Here is a 10103-nt window from a genome sequence, read left to right as displayed (position 1 = left end):
TTTCCTCACAGACAGTGCCTTTGCTATGATTCTCTGTTGACTTAGTGTCACTTTCATGTCTAAACTACAGAAAGATTTTCATTATTTAATTTTTGTATTGGATTTAGGTACATCCTGACTATTGAAGAGCAGATCAGGTACTGAAGGCTCCCGATCACTCCCAGAGGCTAATAAAGGGCCACTTCAGCTCAGTTCTGCTAAAGAGTGAACTTCAGGGACCATGGCCAACCGTCTGCAAGAGGAGGCAGCCTGTCCAGTCTGTCAGGAGGTTTTCCTCAACCCCATTGCCCTCTCCTGTGCCCACACTTTCTGCTTTCATTGCATGCAAACTTGGATGGAAGAACAGAAGGATCTGAAATTGATCTGTCCCGTATGTCGAGGCGTCAATGAGAATCCTCCTTTGGAGGAATGGCAAGTTGGAGAACTGATTCTTCTCATCACACAGCACAGTTCCCAACTGGAGCAGGGTCTGCGTGTGAATGATGAGTACCTGAAGTTCTGGGAGGACATAACTCTGGATGCAGCCACCGCCAACCCCTTTCTTGTCCTCTCTGATGACCTAAGGAGTGTCCAGTGTGGGAAGATCTGCCAGAACCTGATGGAAGATCCCCAGAGATTTGCATACTGGGCTTGTATCCTGGGCACTCCGTGCTTCTCCTCTGGCTGTCATTACTGGGTGGTAGAAGTGGGAGAGGGGAATGAGTGGGCTCTGGGGGTCTGCAAAAAATCGGTTGACAGGAAGAGGAAGAGTGGTTTTTCCTCTGAACATGGCTTCTGGATCATCAGCATGAAGGCGGGAATAATCTATACCTGCTCCATCCCAGAAACCAGAATTCCTGCAAGCCCTGGCCTTAGCCAAGTAGGAATTTTTCTAGATATTGAGTTGGAAGAAATCAAGTTTTTTGATGTTAGCAATGATGCCCTCATCTACATACACAGTAATTTCTCCTGTTTGGAGCCTTTGTGTCCGTTCTTTAGTCCTGAGTTCCCCGGAGAAGGTGATAATGGTGCCCCCCTAACCATCTGTCCATCAGGAACTCATCCCTTCCTAGAAACGTCCTGTGAGGTGAATGAGATCTTTGATGTGACAAACGTCAGAATGACCCAAGAAGAGACAATTTTGTAGACTTTGTAGCTGAGCAATTTTTATTGATTTGAGGGTGTATTTTGTAGACATTGCAACTAAATAACTATGGGGTGTAGGGGGTGTTATTAAGCACTTTAAAGCCTCAGTTTTTTGGTCTTTCTTTACTTGGGAATAATTATATCTCTCAGCCAAACAGCTGTGATGATCAGAGACTACACTGTGCATTTATTCTGTAGTATATACAATGGGGAGTTTTAGATTATAAATTAAATTATTACATTTTGTGGATAGGAACAATGCCTTTTTCATTATTTCATGCCTTTTCTATAGTATAATTCCTGATAATGATAACTGTCTGGGGAAAAAGAAGAATGAGATGCCAGAGTGAGATATTTTGACATGAAATTTAAATGAGAGAGACAAATGTACTGGGAAAGAACTGTTTTTCATTTTTACTTTCTTGAAAGACAAAGAACCTTTCACTAAGGTAGATATAGTTAGTGGTGATTCATGTTTGTCCTAATGAGAATGTTCAATAGTTGGCATATTGGGTGGTTGTCAAAGTGGTATTGTATATATGATGGCCAAAAAGGTGCCAATAGGGTCAGTCAGAGGGTATCTGTCCTGGACTCCTTGCTTGGTGCCCTGTAGTTAATGTTGCACTTTCCTCTACCACAGCTCGTTGTCAGTAGATTGGCTTTACTACACACGGGTTAGCAGACCCAAGTTTGGTCCAGTAACAGTTTCTCTAAGATTCTGGACCTTCTGGAATCAATTACATAAGGAGGGAAATGACTGTTTGGAACACTGGATCCTCTCACAACCTATCTGTAGCTTGTGCCCCTCCCCCCCATCACACCCACACTGTCCTAGACTGCAGTTTCCCACACCCCAGTCTTAAATGCTCATGATGGCTCCTTTTCAAACCATTCAGGGGCTTTCGGGTTGTATTTTTAAAATTTTACTGGGTCAGCCACTTCCAAGGTGACATCTGTCCTAGGAATGCTGGGTTGGGACATGTTCTGGACTCTGACTTTGACTTCCTTTCCAAAGAGACCCAGAATTGTTGCAGGAAGAGGGACCCCTTCCAGTGCCCAAGAGTGGGCTCTTGTCTAACACTCAGAAATGAATTGCCTGAGGAGACACATGTACTGATAAAGCAAAAGACTTTACAGTAAGTCCCCTACATAAGAACCTTCAAGTTGTAAGCTTTCAAAGATGCGAATGTGCGTTCGCATGTCCAATCACGTAAGTTAGTTCACATGTCTGGCATACATTGTCACATACATGCATCCTCTACAAGTGGTTGTGCTTTTGTGTACTTTACTGTACAGTACCGTATAGAGTACAGTATCTTTATTTCAAGCCCAAGTTGTCCAGAAGCAAGCATAAAAGCAGCGGTGATGTAGTTGGTACTGCTAAGAAACGCCAAGTGATAACGATGGAACTTGCTGTGCAACACGAGGAGCTTACTAATCAAGTCCTGATGGAACTAAAGGCCCAGAGAAGAGACAAAGAGAGACAAGAGGAAGAAGAAGTAACTGAAGAACCAAAGAGATTCACAACGCAGGAAATGGCAAGGGGATTTTCTTTAGTTGAGGAGGCACTGTTAGTTTTTTTTTTTTTTTTATGCTTTTTTTTTTTAAAGATAGCATTCCTTTTTTTTTTTTTTTGTAATTTTATTTATTTATTTATTTATTTATTTATTTATTTATTTATTTATTTATTTATTTATTTATGGCTGTGTTGGGTCTTCGTTTCTGTGCGAGGGCTTTCTCTAGTTGCGGCAAGTGGGGGCCACTCTTCATCGCGGTGCGCGGGCCTCTCACTGTCGCAGCCTCTCTTGTTGTGGAGCACAGGCTCCAGACGCGCAGGCTCAGCAGTTGTGGCTCACGGGCCTAGTTGCTCCGCGGCATGTGGGACCTTCCCAGACGAGGGCTCGAACCCGTGTCCCCTGCATTGGCAGGCAGATTCTCAACCACTGCGCCACCAGGGAAGCCCAGCACTGTTAGTTTTTGAGTCATAGGACCCGAACGTAGAACGGTACATGAAGCTTGCAGCAGCCGATCAGAATGTAATCCAGCACTACCGTGTCATATATGACGAGAAAAAAAAGAGCTACTATCCAGACATCACTGGATCGTTTTTTCAAGAGGGTAGATAGAATTGAATCCAGCAAGGAACCAGAACCTGTGCAGTCAACGTCAGGCGTGAGTGAAATTGCAGCATGCCCTCCATCTTCTATTGCTAACGATCCTTCAGCTCTACCATCTCCCACGTCCTCTCCCTCCTCCAGTCAGTAACTCTTCTTGCCTGTTCACTCGATGCCAGCCCCTCTATGCCAGCTGCTGTACTGTACTACTGTACTTTTCAAGGTACTGTACTGTAGGATTAAAATGTTTTCTTTATTTTGTGTGTCTGTTTTTTATGTATTATTTGTGTGAAAAGTATTATAAACCTATTACAGTACATTGCTATATAGCTGACTGTGTTAGTTGGGTACCTAGGCTAACTTTGTTGGACTTAACGAACAAATTGGACTTACGAACGCGCTCTCGGAATGGAACTCGTTTGTATGTAGGGGACAATGTATTGGTAAGGGGCTGTGGCTGGGCGGAGAGCTGCAGGGTAAGGGAACCCAGGAGAACTGCTCTGCCACGTGGCTCGCAGTCTCAGGTTTTATGGTAATAGGGATAGTTTCCCAGTTGTCTCTGGCCAATCATCTTGCTTGGCCCGTATTTGGTCTGACTCAGGGTCCTTCCTGGTGGCGCCAATATCTCTCAGCCAAGCTGGAGTCTAGCGCAAAGGATTCTGGGAGGTTGGTAGGACAATATTATGGGATGGCGTCTCCTCCTTCCTTTTGGCCCCTCCCGAATTCTCCTGGTTAGTTTTCAGTGGCAGCACCATGTTCTTTATCGGGACCTCCTGTGGTGAGACAACTCATCGTGCCTGGCCAGTGTGAGCGGTTTCGGTCAACAGTTCCCTAACAGAATTGTCATCTCCTGTTTCTTTCCAACTCCATTGGAGATGAGGGACAGCCCAGTTGTGGTGTTTTGTTGTTGTTGTTATTCCCTTTTGATCCATATGATTTTATTTCAGGGGTCTCCTTGCCCTTCTCTGACACTGGGCCTAGGTGGGGACCACCCCAATCCACCTTAACAGGTGTTTGTATTGTTGAAACAAAAGTTTTCTGAGACAATACCTATGACGAGTGATACACTATAATTTTCTTTTATTATATTTTATTAGAAAAAATGCTAGTCTCACACACTAATTTGATTTCAGAACTCACCAATAGGTTAGAACTGCAATTTGAAAAGCTGGGAAAGTCCCTGGGCTTCTCATGTCTTTGAGTGCTAAAGAGAAGGCAGCCCCAGTTTCCTAGGACTAGAGGTAACAGTATGTGTTATAATCTGCATATTTCAGGTTCTCTCAAGGACCATTTGCTTTAAGTGACTTTCTGTCTCTTCTTCAGGGGGATTTAAGTTCTAAGCTTTCCTTCATCCCAGCTAAAGGACCTGAGTGATTTTTTTCTTCATCAAACATTAAGGGAAAATGCCAGTGGCCAATGATTGGCCTGTTTCTTTTTTTCCTATCTGAATCACTGTGGCCCAGGGGAAATGATGGGGGCTGGGTCACATTCTCATCCTGTTGCCAATCGGTATTTTTCCTTAGCAAAATATTTCACATTTCCAACTCTTTAGCATGTCTATTGCTACAACCCTAATCTAAACCTCACACGTATCCCATCTGGACGGTTGTGACAGCCTCCTAACCTCCTTGCTCCACCCCCGCCTTTCCATAGTTCACTTCCACCCGGGCACCAAAATGATTCTTTTAAACTATCCATCAGGTCATTCCTGTCTTAAACCCTGCAAGGATTAATAGGTCAGGGGGAATAAATTGTCTCCGATGCCCTGCCCCACACTCTCCCCTCACTCCTCTCCAGCAGCACTAGCTTTCTTTCCGCCAGAGCCAGCTTCCCAGGGCTCAAATACTATTTTTGTTACTTTCAGTTATGTGATTTTGGACAAGTTATCCAACTTCTCTATGCCTCAGTTTCCTACTTAGTAAAAAGGGATTAATAAGAAACCCAGCCTTTAGGATTGTTATATGGATTAAATTTGATAATTCACCTTGATTGTTTAGCTCTGGGCCTTGCTTGTAGATTGTGCTATTTGTTGCCAATTAGTGACATCATCTAGTATCTTTGGTGACATGTGAAGTTGGCTATTTATTTAACATACTCCTTATCATGTTGGAAACATCTTTTTAATCCCAGTTTTTAAAATACTTTAAACTTATTCAGAAAGAGGTATTGCATTTTGACTAGTATTTTAGTAATGAAACAGTTGTTTGGTATTACTTATGGATTGATAGAAGAAAGCATCTTGGTGTGCCCATCCCCCTCACACATCTGTGTAAGTTCCTTCCCTCCTTCTTCCCATCCCCCAGCTAACCCCTCCCACTGTTTCAAATTGTGGTGTGGACTGATGTATACAGAAAGGTTTTAATTGGCTCTGGGGGTAGAGGTGGAGTCAATTTGGGGAACAGAACTCTGGTTGCCTCAAAAAGCAATAGTAGTATGAGGATAATTACAATTCTGAATCTAATTGGTATATTAGGATAATGTCAATCAATTATTATTGCACCTCCCACCTCCCCTCCAACAGCCCTTCTCAAATTTCAGCTTTCCAGCCCTCAGCCCCTACTACCCCCATCTGGGAATCCTTAATAAAATACCTCCCCACCCAAACTTGGCCGGAATCATACCCCTTACTCTTTTCTTCACATCTACCTTTGCCTCTCCCTCACTATCCCTCCAAGCAATACGTTTTATACATAATGTTCTTTCCACTGTGGTCTTCTTGGACTAAACTGATTACCTATCCCACCCTGCCTCAATTAGCATAACTGACTAAAACTACAGTCTAGGTGGGGAAGGAGAACAAGAAAAGGCCGTGGAGATGCAGGGAAAGAAGGGTGAGGTCCGGGCTGAGCTCCAACCAAGGCTAATGGTAAAGGAGGAACTCAGTCCTCCCCACCTGAGTCACAGAGATGGAGAAAAACTTACACTACCCTCAACTTCTCTATTTGGGAGGAAGACTAGTCCCCCACAACTCCAAGACATAGTTGATTTGAACGACTTTATTTGGCCATAAAGGCTCAGATGACATAAGTGGCCGGAGCAATGGTTCTCAGCCCTGGTTTCTCCTTACAGTCATGTGAGGAATTTCAAAAGTTCCCAGACCCCAAACCACATCCTAAACCAATCAAATTGGAACCTCGGGGATGGGACCCAGACAGTGGTACTTCTCCAAGTTTTCTAGGTGATTTCAGTGTGCAGCCAGGGTTGAAAATCACTGGACTAAAGAACTGGTTCCAAAAGTTTATTGTGCCTCAGAATCTCTTGGATGAATTCAGTAGGTCTGGGGTGGGGCCCCAAAATTTGCATTTGTAATCAGTTCCCAAGTGATGCTGGTGGGGACCACACTTAGAAACCAGTGAACTAGAGGACAGAGTGCACTTTAATTTTCATTCTTGAATCAAGTCCATTAATTAATTTAAAATTTAATTCCATTTTAATTTTAATTTAACTTTAATTCTTGCATTAAAAACCAAAACAAATTAGAAAAACCCTGGAACAGTTGAAGAGAAGGGAGGGAGAATGAGGGAGGTTAGCTGGGATTAGATCAGTGTGTTTAGAAAACTCAGATAACATTACAGACATTCTAGCCCACCACCAGCCCCTCTGCATATTGATCACAAGATTTTCATCAATTCTGATACCCTGATAATACCCCAAAGTCTGTATAAAAATGACTGTTCACCATAATGACCCAAGCCTGTATTCTTCTTAATATTTGCTTTTAGGACTTTCTGTAAGAAAATGGTTCTTGTTCAAGCCTTTCTGGGCCACCTTTTTTCCATAGAAAGCAATCAGGAAAAAGTGGTGAGATTTTCTGCTTCTTAAGAAGTTACTGTCTCTGGACAGTCTGTACATGTTCGCTTAGAGTTTGGTGAGTGCTGTTCTTTGTTTTTCATAGGTGGCAGATTCTGCCCAGACTCTAAAATGTATTGATATGTATGGGTGCCACATGCAGCCTGGTCTTAGACTTCCTCGTGGCAAGCTTCTAAGAACCTTTCTTAAGAAATAGCTGGATCTCCCTCTTTGCCCACTTTTTGGTCTCTTCCTTCATCCTACTGCTCTACTCTCTTGGACCATAAGGGTAAGGGGCTGCCTCAGGGCCTGAGAGAAGCCTGTGCCCATGAAGTGTACAGGGACCCCTGACAGCTGCAGAGCCTCTCTGCTTGCCTTGGAACTTCACCTCTGACTTGACCAATGTGATACAGAAATAAATAGCTTTCCATTTTAAGCCTGTGTTATGACGTGATTTCTTTTTTTTTGGATTTTATTTTATTTATTTTTCATACAGCAGGTTCTTATTAGTTATCTATTTTATACATATTAGTGCATATATGTCAATCCCAATCTCCCAATTCATCCCACCACCACCACACACCCCCACCACCGCCATTTCCACCCCCTTGGTGTCCATACGTTTGTCCTCTACATCTGTGTCTTTATTTCTGCACTGCAAACCAGTTCATCTGTACCATTTTTCTAGGTTCCACATATGTGCGTTAATATACGATATTTGTTTTTCTCTTTCTGACTTACTTCACTCTGTATGACAGTCTCTAGATCCATCCACGTCTCTACAAATGACCAGTTTTGTTCCTTTTTGTGGCTGAGTAATATTCCGTTGTATTTATGTACCACATCTTCTTTATCCATTCATCTGTCGATGGGCATTTAGGTTGCTTACAAGACCTGGCTATTGTAAATAGTGCTGCAATGAATATTGGGGTGCATGTGTCTTTTTGAATTATGGTTTTCTCTGGGTATATGCCCAGTAGTGGGATTGCTGGGTCATATGGTAATTCTATTTTTAGTTTTCTAAGGAACCTCCATACTGTCCTCCATAGTGGCTGTGTCAATTTAGATTGCCTTTTCTCCACGCCCTCTCCAGCATTTGTTGTTTGTAGATTTTCTGATGATGCCCATTCTAAGTGGTGTGAGGTGATACCTCATTGTAGTTTTGACTTGCATTTCTCTAATAATTAGTGATGTTGGACAGCTTTTCATGTGCATCTTGGCCATCTGTATGTCTTCTTTGGAGAGATGTCTATTTAGGTCTTCTGCCCATTTTTGGATTGGGTTGTTTGTTTTTTTTTTTTTTGATATTGACCTGCATGAGCTGTTTATACATTTTGGAGATTAATCCTTTGTCCGTTGATTTGTTTGCAAATATTTTCTCCCATTCTGAGGGAGAATCTTGTTTGTAGTTTCCTTTGCTTTGCAAAAGCTTTGAAGTTTCATTAGGTCCCATTTGTTTATTTTTGTTTTTATTTTCATTACTCTAGCAGGTGGATCAAAAAATATCTTGCTGTGATTTACGTCAAAGTGTTCTTCCTATATTTTCCTCTAAGAGCTTTATTGTGTCGGGTCTTACATTTAGGTCTCTAATCCATTTTGAGTTTTTTTTGTGTATGGTGTTAGGGAGTGTTCTAATTTCATTCTTTTACATGTAGCTGTCCAGTTTTCCCAACACCACTTATTGAAGAGACTGTCTTTTCTCCATTGTATATCTTTGCCTCCTTTGTGATAGATTAGTTGGACATAGGTGTGTGTGTTTATCTCTGGGCTTTCTATCCTGTTCCATTGATCTATATTTCTGTTTTTGTGCCAGTACCATATTGTCTTCATTTCTGTAGCTTTGTAGTATAGTCTGAAGTCAGGGAGTCTGATTCCTCCAACCCTGTTTTTTCCCTCAAGACTGCTTTGGCTATTCGGGGTCTTTTGTGTCTCCATACAAATTTTAAGATTTTTTGTTCTAGTCCTGTAAAAAATGCCACTGGTAATTTGATAGGGATTGCATTGAATCTGTAGATTGCTTTGGGTAGTATAGTCATCTTCACAATATTGATTCTTCAAATCTAAGAACATGGTGTATCTCTCCATCTGTTGTGTCATCTTTGATTTCTTTCATCAGTGTCATAGTTTTCTGAGTACGGGTCTCTTACCTCTTTAGGTAGGTTTATTCCTAGGTATTTTATTCTTTTGGTTGCAATGGTGAATAGGATTGTTTCCTTAATTTCTCTTTCTGATCTTTTGCTGTTAGTGTATAGGAATGCAAGAGATTTCTGTGCATTAATTGTGTATCCTGCAACTCTACCAAATTCATTGATTAGCTCTAGGAGTTTTCTGGTGGCATATTTAGGATTCTCTATGTATAGTATCAAGTCATCTGCAAACAGTGACAGTTTTAATTCTTCTTTTCCACTTTGTATTCCTTTTATTTCTTTTTCTTCTCTGATTGCCGTGGCTAGGACTTCTAAAACTATGTTGAATAATAGTGGTGAGAGTGGGCAACCTTGTCTTCTTCCTGATCTTAGAGGAAATGCTTTCAATTTTTCACCATTGAGAATGATGTTTGCTATAAATGGCCTTTATTATGTTGAGGTAGGTTCCCTCTATGCCCACTTTCTGGAGAGTTTTTATCATAAATGGGTGTTGAATTTTGTCAAAAGCTTTTTCTGCATCTATTGAGATGATCATATGGTTTTTATTCTTCAATTTGTTAATATGGTGTATCACATTGACTGATTTGCGTATATTGAAGAATCCTTGCATCCCTGGGATAAATCCCACTTGATCGTGGTGTATGATCCTTTTAATGTGTTGTTGGATTCTGTTTGCTAGTATTTTGTTGAGGATTTTTGCATCTATATTCATCAGTGATAGTGGTCTGTAATTTTCTTTTTTTGTAGTGTCTTTGTCTGGTTTTGGTATCAGGGTGATGGTGGCCTTATAGAATGAGTTTGGGAGTGTTCCTTCCTCTGCAATTTTTTGGAAGAGTTTGAGAAGGATGGGTGTTAGCTCTTTTCTAAATGTTTGATAGAATTCCCCTGTGAAGCCATCTGGTCCTGGACTTTTGTTTGTTGGAAGATT

At 41.6% G+C, this 10103-nt stretch overlaps 1 protein-coding gene across 1 annotated transcript; it reads left to right on the top strand.

Moving 5' to 3' along the window:
- The first annotated feature begins 220 nt into the window (after positions 1 to 220).
- On the top strand, positions 221 to 1126 carry RFPL4B (ret finger protein like 4B). Its single transcript, XM_068550838.1, has one exon. It carries the CDS (start codon positions 221 to 223, stop codon positions 1124 to 1126), a length of 906 nt encoding a protein of 301 aa, XP_068406939.1.
- The last annotated feature ends 8977 nt before the right edge of the window (positions 1127 to 10103 follow it).

This window comes from Eschrichtius robustus, chromosome 9 (assembly GCF_028021215.1).
Source record: "Eschrichtius robustus isolate mEscRob2 chromosome 9, mEscRob2.pri, whole genome shotgun sequence".
NCBI lineage: Eukaryota > Metazoa > Chordata > Mammalia > Artiodactyla > Eschrichtiidae > Eschrichtius > Eschrichtius robustus.
The sequence above is the reverse complement of the archived record's forward strand: the minus strand, read 5'-3'. Positions and strand labels throughout refer to the sequence as shown.

Bases quoted from the DNA above. Each gene is read 5' to 3' on its own strand.
- RFPL4B (XM_068550838.1), top strand. From the start codon at position 221: ATGGCCAACCGTCTGCAAGAGGAGGCAGCCTGTCCAGTCTGTCAGGAG.